The sequence below is a fragment of the Falco cherrug genome, chromosome 10 (genome assembly GCF_023634085.1).
Source record: "Falco cherrug isolate bFalChe1 chromosome 10, bFalChe1.pri, whole genome shotgun sequence".
Lineage (NCBI taxonomy): Eukaryota > Metazoa > Chordata > Aves > Falconiformes > Falconidae > Falco > Falco cherrug.
In genome coordinates, this window is record NC_073706.1 from 32,199,486 (window position 1) to 32,219,670 (window position 20,185).

Consider the following 20,185-nt stretch of genomic DNA (forward strand, 5'->3'; position numbering starts at 1 on the left):
GGCTCCTCTGTGTGCCCGAGGTAGGGGACAAGCAGTCGTAAGCAGCTCGGCTCTGAATTTCTGCCGTGTGCACCTAAAGGTCAAGCACTCACAGCCTCAAACACTTGCCCTCGCGTCCGCCGAGGCAGCGCTAAGCCACAGAAATACTCCCAACAGCTTCTTTATTGGTTCTAGAGATTAAGTTTCAGAAGAACTAAACATTCCCACCGGTCTCCATCAAAGTGACGCCAGCCGAGGGAGCTGTTACAGGGAGCTGGTACCAAGCCCTGCTGGGCCACCTGCCTGCCAGCCCTCTGGTCACTGCTCCGCTCAACTGGGATGCCTCCAGGGTTTGTTTTCGTTTGGTTTTAAATTGACTTTATTTCACCAGAAACTAAAGGGCTACGGTGGTGTCAGACAAACATACACATCTAGAGACTGAGAGGACGGTAGCGTAGTCACAGTTAGGACACAACCCTGAAAAATCTCTCTATTCAAGAATACAGACAGATTTAATCAAAGGATAAGGAACATTTCTAAAAATAGTTAAAAAAAAGCTTTGGTGTAAGGGGAAACTGATCCAACCCCCAGTGAAATCAGTGCAAAACTGGGGAGCCTTCAGTGGGATTTGAACCAAAGGAGAACAAAACGTGGCAACAGCACAAATGACTCTGGATTTTCAACTACCCGGACACCGGGAAGAGAGCAGGCAAGACAGAGGCAAGAGGAGTCAGTTATGTTAATATTTTAATCTGTACATATATCATCTTCGAAACTGTTACATTTTATTTAAATTAATGCTTTCTTGCAAAATATTCATTTATGCTTTCAAAACTTTTTATAAAGGCAAAAATAAATCATTATTTTGGCAAAAGGTTTTGAAGTTGATACTGGCAGTATTGAGGTAAAACAGATTGCATTAGCTAAATATATACTTGTAAGAATATTTCTGAGTATAGTGTTAATATAATATGATTTGTCTTAAAGTCTGAAACTTGAAGGTCAATCAGTTTCAAGGGGTTTGTAGCTATTACTTGAATACACCAAATAAACAAGTTAGTGGTTTCACAAAATACTGCAGAAGTATTTCTGTCATTTCTCATCCAGAGCTGAACTCAACTAATAATTACAGAATATTGGGAATTTTTTGCGTGCCTTGCATTCAATGCATACACAGGTTTGTTGGTTGTGTTGGTTTTTTTTCAAGTAAAGCAGTTGCAGCAATTCATTTAAACTTATTTTCTCCTTATGTGACTACCTCACCCTTTGCCCTATACTGAAATAAAACACTGAATTTCAAATTTTGGCAAAGTTAAGCACCAGGTGAACATTCATATGAAATTAGCAGGTGCCACATTACATTAGTTTTGCTGTTTACAGGATAAATACTAGTCAATACATCATATTGTAATGTTTATTGAGAAAACAAAAATCAAAAGAAAACGACATATTTACTGGTAAAATGACATATCCTATTATATTTTTTTATTGCTTACTTCACATATTTTAATTGCAAGTTTTCTTCTTTCACATCAACTTCAAAAAAAAAAAAAATTTGTTAGCTGTTTGTTACTGAGGGGACGGCACTACGGACAAGAGCAACCTAGCGTACTGTGGATTGGTACCAGCGAGTTATCGTATGGGATCAAAAAAATAAATGAGAGTTAAACCTGGCTTTCATTATGGCTTTTGTGGGAAATGTCAGCTATATAATGGTTACTGATATTTAGAAATTCAAGCTAAAAGTTCTTGCAATGTATTATTTAATGGGCCAAAGGGTGGGCGATTAACTCTACAAAAATATTCAAACCACCCTTTTCAGCAAACCTCCCACTTGTGTTAGCTCTACCTATACCCTAGGAACGTGCTTCTAGGTCTGTTGAAATTTAGGTTTTTTTCATGAAACTTTACATTGTGCATCTGAGCCTGAGGGGGACGTTACAGAATCTTTTAACATCTATGCAAGTAGTCTCTCTTAAAATGAATTCAGCCCTTGATGTAAAAAAAATTCTAAAATACATTGTTCTAAAAATACATTGTCAGTATTTTACAGAGTTTATTAAAAGTGCCATTTATCCATATAAAAAGTATGAACTAAAACTGAAGTCAAAATAAAATGATTTGCAATTCTCTTTGTTTTCACAGACAGTCCCCCTTTTGCTCTCCAAATGTGTTTCCAGAAGAACAGGTCATCAGCTGATGAGGATCTTCACAGCAAGCTGGTAGGGAATCTTCTCTCTTCCACGCCGCATCACTAGGTGGGATTTGCTTTGAGGCTTACGTCAGTGTTCACTCACTGCTTTGGCTAGCGTAAAGCAAAAAAAAAACCCACGGTTAAATACTGAAGTGAGTACACCAACGCTAAGCAGCAAGCACTTTCAGCAAACATTTTTTTTATTAAATCCTTCTGCGGTTTGACAGAACAATTCATACAGACACACGAAGCCAACAGTTAGCTCACGATGCCAGCGATGCTCAAACTCCTGCGTTTCCTGCATGTTGCTGGTTATTGCAATTATTTTCTGGATGACTTTCCTGAAGAAAACTTAGGGGTTTTTTTTAAGATATTTGTAATTATGTATCTATACGTACACGTGTATGTATATAAATATAGACACGTGACATGTGGTTTTAAGTCAGTCTGAAATCAGAGAATGGCTGGGGTGGGAAGGGACCTCTGAAGGTCACCTGGTCCAAGCTCCCCGCTCAAGTCTAACTCCCTGGGATTGTACGGTGACTTCTCCACGTGCCTGAGGCCACGCGTGGGTACCCTGTCCGCGTGCGAAGACCTCACGTGACAGTGCCCCTCAACTAGCATATCCCTGGATGTGGCAGTAGACACGAGTGTTACTCAGACACAGCCAAGATGGGAGAATCTGGTTCTCAGAAAGACAAACTGAACCAGAAGAGCAAACAGCTATTTCCATCAAGCTCTGTAGAAGCTCCTAATGTCTATACCCCTCTCTTGATGTAAATCTGTCATTTTTCCCAGGCCTTATAGAAGGCAGGTCACTGCCTGTTTGGGCCTTTTGGTATGTGCTCATTTTTATTTCGAATTTTATTTTTTTTGCACAGGTATTTAACTCCGGTCAAATTGACACAGGTATTTACATTTGACAAGTAAAACAAAGGTGTCTAAAGATTAACACTACTTAAGTTAGTCACTCAATCAACCCTCTTTACTACTTCATCTCTGCTTTATTTTTTTGTCCAACATCAGGCAATAAAATTAGACCAAAGGAAATCAGAAAGGTGACAGTAATTCCAAAGGATACTATGAATACTGATACATGGCCAGTGTCTTAACTAGAGGCACACTTAGCAGTCAAGTATCAAAACATTTTCAGGTTTTCCTATTTCAAATCGAGAAACTCTGAAAATACTACTGGGAAGAGATGATACACATTCCTTAATAAGGACAATGAAATTATCACAATTTTAATACTTGAAATGGCAAAATGACCTAATCTGAAACAAAAATCAAGACTTCTGTTAAGACAATTCAATGAAAAACACATCAAAGGCATAAAAAAGCCAAACACAACACCGCAGAATTAGTTATAAAGGGCCAAATTTTCAGCTCACCTCAGGCAAGACTCCGATGTGAGCTCAGGTGTAGAGATACCAGCCCATAAAGGATCCCCCTGCTTATACAGCTTTGCGCTTTGGATTCTCTTGAGCAGCAACTGCATATGCCACGTGCAGGCAAAAATCACCTGGGCACCCCCACGGTAGCCACAGAGTACCCAACGCTCGCCACCGGAGTACAAGCCCCTGCTGAAAATCTGGCCCCACGCTACCAGGAGTACAGATGTCTCCGTCCTTCACCACAGTAAGATAACGGAAGCATCTCATCTGCTGAGTGACAGCAGTCATTTGAAGACTTTATTAGCCCACGTTAGCTCATTAGAAGCAGCGCTGGCAAGAATAAAAGGTTTCTGAAAAATAGATGCATGCCCTCATTTTGTTCTAAGGTAGGTTTAGTAAAAATGTTAATATTCAGCAAGCCACAGCAAAGGTACAATGGCAAACCAGACATGCCGAGAGCCGTTAGTTCTTACTTTTAAGGTGTTTAAACAAATGTGTAGTGAAATCCATTGCTTAAGGGGGAGTGAGGTGGCTGTGGTACAGAAGGTGAGGGTGCTTTAGATGGATAGGTCAACTGCTGAGCTAGAAGGGATCACATACAGGAATTAGGCTGCACAATCAAACATTCATATTATAAACGGAGTGACCTTAATTTGCTACCACACAAATAGGAAACCTGATTAGTAACGCAATGAGGTGTTACACTATCTTAGTTACACGGAACATTATTTTAAAACAACAACATTTCTACCTGCCTTTTTTTTCTTTCTATTAGTTGCATAAGTTATGCAAATAAACATTCCTGGTTGGATGAAAATACGGACAATATTTTAAGATGAAGTTTCACTGGGATATTCAAAGGCACACGACACTAATATACTCTAATCCAGCCCTGCTTTTAAAACTGAGTTCTGGAACAGCACCTGTATTTGTGAATTTGATTTCAAGATTTCACTGAGGCTGTGTAAGTTTTCAGCATTTCCTGTTATATGCCAATGAGCAGGAACAAAATATATAGAAAAATCACCAAAAAAATTTACGTATGCATATTAACATTTTGCTTACTACAGTGCATGATAGCATAAATATATTGTCAGGTCTCAGCTTAAAACTTTGGGATAAAGAATACAACGATTAAAATTATCCCTGTTTATAAACCAGACTAGTGATATAGTATTAGAAGAAAATAACCATAAACTGGAAAGGGTTGAAACGCAGTCTTAAATTCCACTTTTATGTTTTGCAGGGCCAAAGGCAGACCTAATTCCAAAACACACAATTTAGGAGATGACTTCTTAATACTCCTGTGTTTGACTTTAATATTCCAGATTCTTGACAGGATTTTCATTTAGAAGGTTGATTTCTTACAAGAAACAGAGAAATTCTAAATGCTGCTTTAAAAGGATTAGATAAATGTACAATTTATTTTAACATACTCGTATTATCTTAACTGCTTTCCCCTGAAAAATAGGAAAAATTAAGCTCCTCAGTCTTTTTCATAAGAAAATCTTGGTAAAAAAAATATCTAGATATTTAGTTTTGGATTTTCAGATATGGTCTGCTTCATCAACAAGAAGCAAATGATAACCCACACTTTAAAAATCAAACTACAAGGATAAGAATGAAAAGGAATCTGTAAAATTAGAATAAAGGAGAATGTACAATCAGCTGTACAAAGCATCAAATGCTTTTCTTTTTAATCACTTAAGATCATCAGAAAATAGGCTGCAAATAAAAAACCCTGAACTCTTTTAATGGTTTGTATATTTGGCTTTTTTTAGAATTCCATGAAAAGTGTTTGTTTTTAAAGAAGCAATGGTTGAAATCAAAGCAAGACGTGTCACAAGAAATGAGTGTTTGAGATAGATACAGAAGTGTGGCAAGGAACACTTGTTTGTGTGCACAGACATAAAGTCTTGAGCTTCCTTAAAGAATCAAGTCCTTGGCTACTATGTTAGGGTTTTTTAAAGTGACTGAAAGACAAAAGAGCTAGCTGCTAAACTTCACAAAGAAAATTAAATTCAGAATCATCTTGCAACTGAGTGCAAATTTTTTCAAGCAGCATTTAAATGTTTCAGTGCTGATGCACATTCTAATTCCCTCTTTGGGGAAAACTAAAGAATTAGAATTCCTGTGGTTACGTACATCTAAACATATGTGGTGATCACACTTTGAAAATAATTCTAATACCTTTATTTTTTTAAAAAAATATGTTGTAATGAAGACATAGCTACTACATTCGCTACACAACATGAAGACCGCTCAGTATGGTCAGTATGGTCACTCTGCTCTTGTACTCACGCAGAGAAACAATTTCAAGTACGGGCTGCATTTACCTTGGTTGATCTTAGCTTTGGTGCTGCCTTTTCCCAGAATAAGCTACAACTCAGGTGGCAAAATGCTGCACTGGCTCGCGCCTCGTGAAACACAAAGTCCCAGTCCACAGCCAAAGCGCATGAGTGCCTGTCACAAGGACCTGGTTCCCGGACCTGGGATCAGACTGTCTGCAGAGATGCCACTTTGGCACACAGATGTCTGAAGGTCCAAAAGTTTACTCCTGAAATGCTCCCAAGCTTTTACAATTCTGGGCTTTTTTTGTTGTTTTGGTTTTTATAATGTCTAGCCTCCTCAGTGAATCGTTTTATCCCTTTCAGTCAGTTAAATTACCCACAGAACCTCACTGAAGTCTAAAGATTCTTATCTTGAAAATGTATTGCATCCCCTCAAAATCACATTCTCCTCGGGTTTCGCTGCCGCTGCATCCCCCAGTACGCAGCCACCTTCAATCAACGGTCTGTTACTACAGATTCACGTTACGCATCTGGATATCGGAATAATCTGTCTTTAATGAGAAGGTCTTAAGGGCTTCTGTGGCAAGTGCCATAAGTTTAAACTGACACCTTCAGATGATAAATGTGCGTATTTTTTCTCCATCATCGTTGAAGTTCCCATTATTTCCATTCTCCACTGGAACAGTGAGCGGTGCCAGTTATAAATGGCCAGTCAGACACTTGCTAGAATAGCTGCTGCCTGTATTACCCTGCGATACAAATCTGTCTAACATTTCTGATTTCAACTACAAAGCAATCGACAGTGAAATTATCACTTTTAGTAACATATTGCAAAGGATCTATTCGTTTCCAGGCATCAAGCAGAATTCATGCACGGCTGCCTTGCTCTGACCTCTAATCTCGGCCAGCAGACAGAAACATGCCCATACCCATTTCACAATGCCTTTTTCAGCCCGTTGTCATACAGCCGAGGCTGCAAGTGATTGTACTCTAATCTCAATCACTGGACCTCGGAATCCTTCTGTTGAAAAAAATATAATTAAAAATCCCTCTGTCTTGATTTTTCTAAGTCACAGATCAACTTATCTTAAAAAAATTATTACAGATATCCATCATTTAATATAACCATAGGGAATTCATTGAAAATATTGATTTTTTTTAGTACTATTAGTACTGAATATTTAATACTATTAGTATTAGCAAGTTTCCAAGCTCTGAACTTTCTGATTATACTATTTCAACCCCTTTACCCTGTCCATCAGAGGCCAAATCCTCAACGTAAATCTTGAGGGCCTCTAAATTTGTTATCTGTACGCACTTCTCACTATTTTGAATACGAATGACTAAAACTCTCTCATGCCAGGAGTTCAGCAACAACCCCACACAACTTTCGAAGCTGGTGAGAAACAGCTGTTATTTTATAAATAACTACGTATTACCTGCTACCTCCTTGCTCCTCTGAGAGGCTTCAGAAGCCAAAGCGTATGATATGGTAATGATGCGCTCCTGCTCTTGCAGCTGTGAATCTAAATCAACCGAGCGGTGCTTGGCCTGAGCAACAGACGGCTGTAGATTGTGCATACTAGTGGGAAAGTGCAAAACAACATTAGCATTTGCAAACATAAAGCAGAATCCACCACGCAGATGAGAACAAGCTTGAATTCATACAGCAGTTTTCAGATCTCATCTATCAAGCTCCGTGCTGTGCTGAGGTTCTTTAAATTAGTGTTAGATATTGTATGCAAAGGACTCCAGCATACAAAGATGAAGCCATGACACATCCAGTCACCATCTGTGCACAGCCTTAAGTACATCTAAAATTCCCGTGTTGTAAATCCACTGTTTAAACGAAAGCACTACCAAAAATGCTATTTGTTTGAAGTTGTTAATAAAATTTCTTGTTAGTGCCCAGAGGTAAAGGCATATAACCTGGTGGTCCTCAGGCACAGCCCCTTTAATTGTCTTCCAAAGAGAGAGCAGGTACCCGAGGCAATCAAATTCTTGAAACGGAATGTTTCAGCTGACTCTGCATTAGCTGGAAGTAGCCAAAGTGTTCTTTCAGAACTACAGTTCTCTGGAGACAACAGGAACTTGCTCTCACCGCTGACTTTTCTTCTGCTTTTGGCCAGATCTGCGCGTTTCCTTCCCCACTGTCATCTACTAGTTGCTTGGTAAGGACTCACTACTATTTTAGGATGTTCTGAACAAGAAAATCTACATGTACAAAATCTGTTATTATCTCTTCTACCCTGTTTTAAAAAGGAGCTTTAAGTCTATGACATGAATTCTGTGTGCATCTTCTAAAAGTCACAAGTTACACTTAGATGATTTGACAGGGATTAGAATGTTGTATGAAGTTAGCTCCTGATGTTTAACACCAGCCCATATATGAGATTTGGAAAAAAAAAATCCCAAACCAACCAAACCCTGACCTTGATTTAGTAAGAATATTCTTTATCTTTTCTGCTTTACGTTGCCTTGCTGCCAGTTCTTCTGTAGAAAGAGGTTCTTCTGGCTCCAGTTCAACATAGCGCTCCGGAATTGCAACCTTCTCAGGTTTTGACAACTGTGGAAAGCAAGCATCAAGTTTTTAATAACAGGCATAAAAGTATATTTAGACAAATTCTCCTCAATGGGACAACACAGTGAAAAGAGCAAAGCATGGGTTTTCACAGTTGGTACATGTACCTGATGCTAAACCTTCCCTCTGGATATGAGCTGATGTGCTTTTAACTGTGTCTTTTCTCTCTGGTTCATTTTACTTTAGGAAATCGAACAAATATTAAAGGGGATGACAAGAGAAATCAGAATCAACAGGGAACCGTTTTTAAGCTCAGGCTTAGAGCCCCAAGTAGAACACTGACTAAAGCTGTTAGAGTAGAAAGAAGCAATCACCATACGACTGACTCAACAACCTGAGATTTTAATGTCATGATATTTATGTCACACCAGCAAAGACTTCCTACAGCAGAAAGGAAATAGCACCTGAAGTTTTAATCTAAGGTATCATTCTTTTAGGACTGTCTAATCTTCTGTGAGCAGTGGAGAGGGCGGGGGAAAAAAAAAAAAACCAACAACACCCCCACCCCCCCAGCAGTTTATCATCATCTTAGGAAATTCTTCAACTACAAAATCTGAAATCCCAGGTGTACAAAAGTTGTCTAGGGAACTGACCCAGAAACACACTAATGTTGTGCAACTGTAACAACACATTGCATACGCACAATTCTATAGATGAAACATTTAATATGATTGTACGAAAGCTAGTAACAAGTTTTTGTTAGAATCAGGTTCTCTGTGGGAAATTTTTACTTCGCATTAAGAGATATAAAGCATCCACTGAAAATTCAGTTTACACCTAGCCTTTGAAAACCAATGCTTATTATACAGAACAAACTGCTTCTGAAAAGCAGAAATACAGGATGTGTGAAAAAATAAAAATAAGGGGAACTACTTTTTCTTCTCCCTCTGGATTTCCATTAAGAAACTCACGACGTGATGAGTTTTCAAAGTTTTAGATAAAAATAATCCTCATTTTTTCACCACTGACCTTAGTTCACACTAATTCAGCAGCATATGTAAAGTGGCCTGACCTAACCCCCAGTGAACAGGCTCAGGAACAGGCAGAACAAACCCAAAGTACAGAACACAGTCATACACTCATAACCACATTACTGTCACAACCTCCAACTTTTATACTTCCTTCTCAGCAAACCCAAGGCCAATGCTTCCTATAAAATCCTCATTTTGCACTACACTTCCTTACTTTCGAATCCAACCCTTCTCCAGAACTCCATAGCTATATATTATTATGATGATTTGATTTAGCTATCTACCTCCATACTATAACTACCCTGGATCAGCTCATCCTGAATAAGGGAGTCTGTTAGTCTGGAACGTTATCATGTGAACGGACAGTGTATTGGCCCTAAAGACACAAGTGAGTACATCCCCTCCTGAGGCACAGGAGGGCCTGCCAGGTGGAGGGGAGGGGTACCTCGGTGGAGGAGGACAGCCTGGGTAACTTGAGAGAGCAGCTTTACTCTCCAAGCTTCAGACCCGCCTCAGGTAATCTGGACACAAATTCCTACAAGCAGAAACGTTTCCTTCTCCAAGGTTTAAGGTGCTAATTTGGATGTACAAAGGCCGTGGAGCCCTCCAGGAGAAAAATTCAATAGCAGAGCGCAACAAGGAAAGGCAACCCAATGGAAGTATTTTTTGATTCCGGAGTTTACAGGAGCGTTGCATTTTCCATCGAAAATATACAAAGCTGAACTGAAAGTGTTTCTGGAGTTTACAGGAGCATTGTATTTTCCATTGAAAATAATACATCCATTCACAGAGATCAGCAGAGAGGGGCTCACAGATTCAGCTGCGTACAAATACCTCTCCCCGTAAAATGACACATTGCCAACAGCTTTCAGAAGGGTAGATGTTCTTACTAGTCTGATGATCATTAATAATTTTACTGATTTGTCGTCTACTACGGCATTTTACACAATGTGGAGCCCCGACCAAAATCCTGCCACTTGCTATATTCTTCCTTTCCCACCAGATGGCTCAACCGCATTTCAAATACCGCACCTGGCTACCGGAGCCGCGAGGAGACCTGGCGCCCAGCACGCCAACCCAGTCCTCTGAAAAGCTGGCAGAAAGGTGGCTTTCTGTTCTAACCAGAATAAAGCCCCGCTCCCTCTTCTCTACTATGTGTTGCCAGTCAAAATTAAAAGTAAGGCAGCTCTGGGAAACTTGCTTTTCCTTCATTGCCATTTCTCATTTTCAAATATTATTGACATTGTCTTCTCATTGTTTTCTCCCATTTATGTAACATTCCTTAACTTAATCGTTTTTTCCTTTACAACGCCCAAGATACGTATTTCAAACAGTAGAGCCAACCTTCCAGTTTCTTCTCTCCGCTAAAACACAATACGAACCCCAACCTCAGAGAGATTCTAAGTGCCAGGCCATACATTTTCAATACCCAAAGGCTCCTTTCCATTCAAACTCCAGCTAACTTTTGAAAGAAAAGGTGAGAATTCACTACCTAAAACTCAGGAAGGTTAAACATTTTGGGGCACAGAACAGGAGGCAAAAAATTGTGAGCGTTACCTCTCTGCTGATATCTAAATCATAGTCTTGCGGCTCCAGGTCTGTCTCTGTCACTGGCACTGGCTGAACTTTTAACCATTCGTTTTCATCCTTGTCTTCTCCACGAATTGCCCTCTCAAGTAACTGCAAATCAAATTCTTGCTCTCGTTTCCACTGGTAATAGATACAAAACAATTAACAGCGTTCAACCATAGTGCCAAATTCATCACTGAGCAATGTACATTACTACTGCTGCAAATGCTATATTGCTGAAAGAATTCAGAGAGCACACCCCCCGACTGACAAGAAAAAGAAAATACAACTGGGTTTCTTGGAACATGTGGTTGGGAGATTTGGCCTTTAGCTGTGCTGCAGGGATTTTGGAGGAGTGTTCAGTTTTACCGGTGACATTCAGTAGTATTACATTTTAAGAAATGTTTTCATCACTATTTCACATATGCTGATTAAAAGGGAACTAGCTACACACAAATATCTTTGGAAGACGTCAACACAGGTGAGTCTACAGACTAAGAGCCTACTCCCAGGCATTCCAACCAGGCAGTGTGCTGTGATTTTGCATCGCTACACAGAAAGGCTATTTACATGGCAGGTTGAGCACTGCAACTTGAAATTTTTTTGTATCTTTCTAGAATAATACCACATTTTCATTTACATTTAATTTTATCTAATTGAAAGCTGATAATAATTTAGGCACTAGCATGAGCTAGCATTAACTTGTCTTGAATTCAAAAATAATAATTTAGTAACATCTAAGTTCTTCTGACTTTATTAAAAGCAGTATCTAGCTACCTAGGAAAATCAAAAACCTCACACATTATCTTTACAAGGTAAACATTTAGCAATAATAAATTCAAAACCTATTGAATTTAGAGTTCCCAAATCATTGCATAGCAGCACCTTCACAACTACACACAGTTTAGCTGCACATACACTACCAACACTTTTTTGTTTAAAAAATTAAGTTCAGTTGCAGCATCATTTCATCCAGCAGATCTCGGCAACTTTCCCATACAGAGTTCAAACATGATACTAAAAGAAGTGAGGAAGAGAAGGGACAAAAAGAACAACAACGACAACAACAAGATCTCAAGCATTTGAGAGTATCAATAGGAGAACACACCATTATATGTTTCTTAAAAATATCTCCAGTCTTTCTGTAACAAATCTTTGGCTTGTTTTAGTTGAAGTTTGAACTCCCTGTGAAGCCCTTAGACCTCATTATATTACTTGCATTGATCAATCTAATTGAAACCTATTCATGCACAAGCTCTCCATATTCACTCAGAAGATACATATCTTCCATGTATGTTAAAAAAGTTAAATAGCTAAAAGGCTAACAAATATCTCAAAAAATCAAGATGTTTCCTTACAGAATTCAAAAGAGAAAAAAAATGTTTTCTCATACGAGTACTCCAAACTCAATTCTACTCATATTCGAACCAGGCCTGATTGACATAGTATATTTTAAAGCCACAGTATCATTTTCAAGTTATTATGTATAGGTAAGAAATACATCAAACCGTTCTTACGAAGCAGTATTTTTATTGGCTTTGATGTTGCGACTTTTACATTAAAAAGGCATTGTATATAACAAATGAATTCATGTACTATGATCAATATTTAAAATGTCATACTACACTTGAGAGCTGACCGATTAAAAATTAGAGTTACACATACAATGTATGTTTAAAGCAGATGTTACATACTGAGCAGCACTTCAACTATACATGTAACTGTTTGCCATTTTGGCTGCTAAATAATCGTAATGCTGTAAGTAATTGTGCTATCAAACATGCTTTTTGCGTATTGAAGCCCTGTAGGTACAAGAGATGACCTCTATAAAACACTGCTAGGGCTGAAAGATTCTATTTTAATTCTTTACAGCAAGAAAAAGACCAAGATGGCACACAAATTTATAGATAACGTGTTTGCCACAGATGTTAATAAAGAGTGTTATGAAAATGCTTAATTCAGCTTGTGTACGTTGCGTGAGTCAGGAAACATAAAAAGCTCACATGTACTTTAATTAAAATATGAAAAAACCCCAGTGATACTATAGTTCTACAGTTACCAAATCTTATGCACTATCTGTAATAAATTTGTGATTGCAAAACAGAAGACAAAACAGATGAATGTCTCCAAGTAGTGCACTCGTATTTACTGGGAAAGTAAATATAAATAACTGGCTGTAAATTAGTGCTACTGAACAGTGGGAATGAAAGGCTGAGTATTATAGGGTTTTTTTAATGCTAGCAATTGACACACATGTACTAAATGCAATTAAGCCTGGTAAAAATTGAGTAGTCCAGTTAGAAATTTTAAAGTAACTACAAAATTCCGCAAATTAAAACCAAGCAAACAAAAATAAAGAGGCATTAGGTACAATGAGTGACAAATCTAAAAGCAAGAGATCTTGTGCAATGAATTAGGTAAAACAAAGTGATCATTCTAAAGCTCTAGTGGACCAAATAAAAAATAAATTAAAAGACCACAGCATAAGTGCAATTACAGTACAATCTTGGTTTAGCACCAAGTGAGCGACTGGGTAACTTCACCAATTAGAATTGCTTTGGTTAGTATCCAAAATGAATCATTACAAACTTATTGTCTGTACAGCATTTAATCTCAGAACGCAACGAAAATCCTTTTCTTCAGCAGCTTAAATCTGAGCCTTATTAGAATATTCTACATTTTCAGCTTTAAAGAAGAATTTCTATCAATTAAAATACATTAGCTCTTACATAAATTTCTGATCAGCATGATTAGATTTTAAAACTGATTATCCATTTCTCATCTCTTTACACAGACACCACCTTTTGTCTGACATTCCCACGACTATCTTGCAGCCTAATTTATGAATTAAAAAGAAAAATATCCATGGTGAGTAAGAACATTCTAAAAGGCCCATTCCATTATAAAGCAGTTTTAAAACTGTACAAGCTTCTCACACTTTCTAAATACAATTCCAATAAAAAACGATCACGTCTCCGAAATCACTCCAATATACTCACATCTCCACTCAGCACACTAACCTCTGACCAACTTACCTGCTGAACTTGCTACATATACTGTAACTACTAGTAAAAAAAAGATCACCTGTTACTCACACTCTCTGAGCTCATTTTATGCTGTATAACGCTAATTTAATTAGGCTAGAAGAATCACACACACTCAAGTGAAAGTGCTTGCTAGGAAAAAAAAAAAAAAAATCTCCCAAGATATTTGTAGTTTAGTCCTTTTAAGGCATATCTAACATACTGAGCCTATGTCTGCAGAAATGGGCCTGATGAAAGACCGAGATGAAACAGACTGCCTTTCTCCTTGGCTAAGAGTCCTCTTGCGTTCACGAACTAACGCCTTCTGGTGTCGCTTCATTCTTTCTAGTTGTTCCTCCGCACTCATCTTGCCTCTTTGGTGGTCTCCAGAGTATAAACGTTCCAAGGCACTCTTTGGTCTCTCCTGCAGAAGTCACAAAGCACACAAAACACACGTTGCAATTAATACTCTATAAGTATACAAACAATTAACTCTTTCTCCTACTTTATTGCTAAATTAACATGATTTTGTTCCGTTATTTCTGCATTAATTTCCGTATTTCAACTCTGTATTTTCTATTAGTAGTGCCGATTTTTGGTTCTAAACCTGGTTTTATAAATCTGTTTCAAATGCAGCGAGTTGTCTGTCTGCTTGCTGATTCATTTAAGAATGTGCAACATCGAAGATTTTATTAGATCACAGGTATGGGTCCCCTCCCATGCTACTGCTATGCAAAATATATTCTGTGCTTCACTATTTTGGACAGTTCAGATCTTTCCCTTCAGATGTTCATTTAAAACTTACCTTGGACCTATCCCTTCGAAGTGTTGCAAATGATGAAATGGCAGATGATTGGTGCAATCTGGAAGTTGATCCAGATAAACCTTCATAAGGAAAAAAGAGAATGCTATAAAATCAAATGACGGACAAAACGAAGATAAGTGTCAGATATTTTTTAAATTACCAGGCTTTTTCTGTGATGTTCTTATTACTATTTTAGCTCATGTTTCACATTTTGCAAAAGATCACGAGAGGCATGAAATTTCATTTCAGCCAAAGGTAATGTGTTTCAGGTCACTACTAATCAAAATTCAGAAAGATCTACAATAATTTAGAAGCTCACGTTAAATAAGGTATGGGGTGAACTCAACTGTACAGCAGTATGTAAGCTGTAGAAATATTCACATCCATGAAGAAAATCAAACATTAACATTCACAGTTAGAAAGGAAAGAAATAAGAAGGAAATGGCTAATAAATTAATTGCTTTTCCCCAAATATCCTCTCTATCCTAATTTGTGAAACACTTACAGGACTGTAGCACAGTAGGGACAGAGTGTCAAGCCACATGTAGCATCTGGGGGCATTATATTCATATCCTTGATCACTTTCATTTCAATGGCAATGTAAGCGTTTAAAAAAATATTTGAGTTTGTAAAAGATCACACAAAAATTATGAGGAAAAATAACTGAATATAGCAGACATTCTAATGGTTAATTTCACGTTTCGCTAACGCTTATATTTTTTAAGTGTTATATATTAAGTTGCTTTGCAAAAGGCTGGTTACCTGTAACGGCACCATTGAAATGCACAAAATCTCTAGACTTTCACAGCATCGTACAGTTAATCTAAAAATAATAATCTAAAAATAAAGACCATCTCCAGAAAAACCTAGGAGAGAAAAGCTCTATACAGACGGCACTCTTAAAATCAGCTACATGAATTCCTGGCTTACCACGGGTAGGTAATGTCTGGTATCCACTGTCAGGGCTTATTAAAGCACTGGGAGATGGGCTGAGGTCACCACCTATAATTGCTAGCTCAGGTTCACTCATGTATGAACGCAGCTCCGCCTGTATGGAAAAATACTCAACAGTTCAATCGGAATCGCAGACAGCAAGTCTTAATAATCTTAAACCAAATCCTAAAGCTTTGTTTCCAGATTACTAAGCCTCTCTCTGCCATTGTTATATGGCATAGATCTCCCACTGCCATTACCGTCTCTGCTGTGATATCTCTCTCCTTATCACAAGACCTAGGGGTCCATATATTTTACAGATAAGGGTATCTTTTATTATAGGTTCACGTATCTTTAAAGTGCAGGTGTATAGGTGCACGAATGCTCACCCTATAGTCTCCATTTACATACTGTCCGAGTTCTCTGTCTCTCTTTCTTTCATCTGACTGACGTTTCAGGCCCCGCACTGACGTGTGTCTGATGACAGTGGCTTCCCTTGGGAGCGGTGGAACAGCTGGTGGCTGATCATCAGGACTGTACAGCTGAGGGAGAGGAGGTCTGGGTGGTGCTTCGTCTTCCTGGGAACAGGCAAGCACAGATATTTGGCAAACAATCTGAAAACAGCCTGACAAAAACTGGCTGAAACTTTATGACATTATATGAGTTATTTGTGACTGCTTTAGCATGCTCTCCTCTCTCCACACCAGTAGCTTCCAGGCTTTAAAAACCAAACAAGACCCAAGAAAGCAAACAACTAATCAACCCCAAAGCATTAACGAGGAAGCCTCTGCATTGGAACCTTCTCAAACACACGGCTATGGTACATAAAGCTCCAGGTGACACACGTATATTCTCCTGTAAGTGCTATTGCTGTTTCAATACAAACACCGTTAAGTATCTCCCCATTGTGCCTCCACACTGTGTGCTTTGCAACCACGAAACTTGCACTGTTTCTGCCAGAAGTCAATGCGAACAGCAGTGAGTGAACCTCAGGAGAGCAGTACTTACAACCTTTGGCTTGAGCTTAACTGGTGACTGAAGAGGTGGCTCGATTTTTTTCAGCTGCTGTGCTTGGTGCTGCGCTCTGGCTTGGAAATAAGGCTGTGGGTACAGCCTGACCTCCAGGGAGGGTTTAACGGGGCTGGGCGGGGGGCTCTGCGCAACTGAAAGTTTGCTCTCCGCAGCTGCAAGGGAGGCTGGTAAGGAAGGCACTGAAGACTGAGAAAATGAAGGCACTGTTTTTCTCTCTAGAGGAGAAAGATAACAAATGTGTTAGGCGTTGTTTCTTATCAATAATGTTCATAAGAAGAGCAGCAAACACCCTTAGACTGGATAGAACAGCCCCAATGCTCTGCACGTTGCTTTGAACACAAAGGGTGGGGGTTTTGGACATCAAAATGTTTGAATGTTACATTATAGCAGGAGGGAAAAGATCTTCCTGGTGAGGATCAAGCAAGCCTTTCAAGCCAAAAATAAATCCACACACTTTAGTAACATCCAGTAAAACTTGGAGAGGGCGGTGGGAAGAGGAAAAGTCCAGTCATGCAAAGTCAGTTCTTAGGCTCTACGTGGCCCCAGGCCACAGATTCCTTAAAATGCCTATAGATCTAGACAAGGCTAAGCACCCATAGCTGTACCTTAAATAACATAAGATCTTACCACCTCCAAACTATTTTATCTCTTTATGTATAAGGTAAGCAAAGTACTTCAAATATAAATTGAATTTACAGTAGGCATTAAGAGTCTCTTGCTATCCAATGCACTAAGTCTTTTCTTTGAAACACAATACAGCAACTGAAATGCAGACCACACACTTCCCCTTCCCTTTTTCTGTAGCTGATGATGTTGCTCGGCCCACCAAACACTTGCCTGAAGAGGGAGGGGGAAGACAACTGCACCATGGGCAGTTGGGCAGCATCCAAAGGGCAACGGGGGAAAAAAAAAAAAAAAAGCAGAGAAGAACACAGAGAGGAGCTCCTGGACCGAATGCAGAATAGATATGACTCTGGTATGGGCCTAGCATGCGACAGAAACTCTTTCTGTAAATTGGAAAGAATTTAGCCCATCATTATTATTATTATTTATCATTACTGCTACTACTACTATTACTATTACTCCCTTTTTTATGGCTCGTTAAATTTTAGCACCATCAACATGTGAAAACAACAAAACTCCTTTTTGTCACCTCAACCAAAGAAACACCAAGTTAACGTGATCAATCAACAGAGACTTCTGATGCAACCAATAGCAAAATTAACTGGATTTTCTGCAGCAGAACAAACTTCTAGACTGTTTGCACAGACCCAAAGACTCAGCTGCATTTGTATATTTTTAATGTTTTGATTATGTTCTCTTTACCTGGATTCTTGATAGAGTCTACTATGGTTTTGTAGTTTGTTTTATTTGCACTCAAGCCAGCTGTAACATCTTCAATTCTCCACAAGTCTTTTTGTATTTGTGTTTTCTCCTGATGTTTGTAGTAAAAGAAAAAAAAAAAAGAAAAATCAACTATATCTAATTTTTAATTTATTATGGGCTTATCCTCCTTTTGATACCAAAACCAAACTAATTTTTCAGAACTTAGATGAAAACTTACGAGTCTATAATGAGTTATTTCAAAATAAAAGAAAAAAACCCCAAAAACCACCAACCCAAACCAACATATCTTACTTACAACATTTATTAGAGCACCTTCTAAGTCTTGGAAGACTTCCTATAGAAGACTGGGGGAAAAGGACAGCTCTACATTTTTCTCTACAATATTATTCAGCCTACAAAATACTAGTTTAATGTTCTACGTAACAAGCTTACAGAACCTTTTCATGTGAACTTAGTTTTTAAATCCTATACTAACACACTTAAGACTGCTAAGGCAGCCTTACGAAACACATCTTAATAGATTTCGGGGAAATGTCCAATATCAAAAAAGCAAAAAAATTAGTGTAGCCTCCCCGAATACTGCTGTGAAGTCCCTAATGGCTTTTCATGGATTAAATATAAAAACAAAACAAACTCAGAAAGGCTGACACATTTATTTTCTGCTTATCTTTGGGTTGTTAGGCCTACCAGACATGATGTTTTTATTATAGTTTGAAACAATATATTGCTGCTGTTGCAGGATTTGGTCTTGTCTTGCATCCTCTTTGCTTTCCGGATGCTTTCCAGGAGGCAAGAAAAGGAAGCTTTGCCTGCAGCCTGGGCTCCGCCTTGGACTGCATCTTGCAGCCAGAGACCTTGGCTACTGACACCACCACTTCAGTCAGATGTTCATTGCTATCACCATAAACTGCTATTCTCATCTACTTAATCAAAGCCCGGTAATTCTGCCCTCAAAAACTGGCATCAAGAATAAACTTAGTAAAACCAAGAGGAAAACAGTATTATTAAAGAAAGCAGAAGGCAGTGGAATGCTTTACTTAAGAACTGCTTACAAACTGCTCAAGGACTCTAGAAATCCATCACTTGCCATGAGCTGCAAAATAACTGCTAATTAATCCTATAAGCCTGAAAGAAAAAAACTTTCATAAAAGCTCTTACACCTCATAGAGCTAAGGAAAGCATATAAATTGCTTTCCACTTTCTGTCTTAGATCAGAAAATATGTTCAGCCAGGTTACAGATCAGCAAGCAGGGTGCCAAGAACACAAACATTTAAATGATGGAAAACGTTATTTGCCCGTAGTAAACTCACTCGATAGATGGGAGAGATGTTGAAAGATTGTCAGGATACAAACTATAAATTTGCACATTTCATTTCATTTTTCTGAGATGAATCATACTACAAGGAACCAAATGATGGATTTACAATAGTCAAGCCTCAGAACGGGTTTAAAAAAAAAAACCATGTAAAAAAAATTTCTTGCTTCTGAAACCACTCAGAAAATGTTCAATTAGTAAAGTACAAAAGCCAGGAGATCTTCTAATATTATTTCTTTCCATTAGTTAAATATTGATGTGAAGAGAATATTTTAGATCAAAAATGGACTAGAGCTAAAAGATAAACAAAGAGATGAATTTATTTTTAAATTATGAAAGCCAAGATTGCTGTTTAAAAAAGGGTATAAATATACTTTATGAGCTAGCATGAAAAGATAACTTGGAGAGATAAATCAATTTCTCTACCTTCCTTCACACAGAAACAGAATTTAGAATGATTTATAAAACCAGAGGAGAAACACTTACCAACCAAAAAGTTATCACTGACAAAATACCACCTCTCCGTTAATTTTGGCATGCCCAGATCCCCCAGCCGTCAAGCAAAAGACACTGAGGCTACATTCATAAAAGATTTACTCTGACCAATCTGCTTGAAACATTTAGTTGTTAACCTCTTAATGCTATATATGAACATTAGCTGTTTCCTACAGCAACTGGAGTCTGAAAATTTACTGAATTTTTAATAATATTCCATGAAGACTGCATTTTTTTTAAATACAGTGTGTATTA

The 20,185-nt window shown here is 38.3% G+C and overlaps 1 protein-coding gene across 10 annotated transcripts in view; it reads right to left on the minus strand.

The window, feature by feature from the left end:
* Window positions 1-709: 709 nt before the first annotated feature.
* Window positions 710-20,185, minus strand: part of PLEKHA7 (pleckstrin homology domain containing A7) — a 160,370-nt gene continuing 140,894 nt past the window's right edge. For 9 of the 10 annotated variants that reach the window (XM_055721575.1, XM_055721573.1, XM_055721572.1 and 6 more), the window contains 11 exons: window positions 18,099-18,207; window positions 16,749-16,987; window positions 16,130-16,318; window positions 15,738-15,855; window positions 14,808-14,887; window positions 14,226-14,426; window positions 10,968-11,120; window positions 8,291-8,424; window positions 7,298-7,440; window positions 4,041-4,149; window positions 710-2,284 (listed from right to left, as the gene is read on the minus strand). In XM_055721575.1, coding sequence (XP_055577550.1) covers window positions 4,052-4,149; window positions 7,298-7,440; window positions 8,291-8,424; window positions 10,968-11,120; window positions 14,226-14,426; window positions 14,808-14,887; window positions 15,738-15,855; window positions 16,130-16,318; window positions 16,749-16,987; window positions 18,099-18,207 — 1,464 coding nt within the window. In that variant the 3' untranslated portion in view covers window positions 710-2,284; window positions 4,041-4,051. The remainder of the gene's footprint in view (window positions 2,285-4,040; window positions 4,150-7,297; window positions 7,441-8,290; window positions 8,425-10,967; window positions 11,121-14,225; window positions 14,427-14,807; window positions 14,888-15,737; window positions 15,856-16,129; window positions 16,319-16,748; window positions 16,988-18,098; window positions 18,208-20,185) is intronic. The other variant, XM_055721574.1, reaches the window with a different exon arrangement.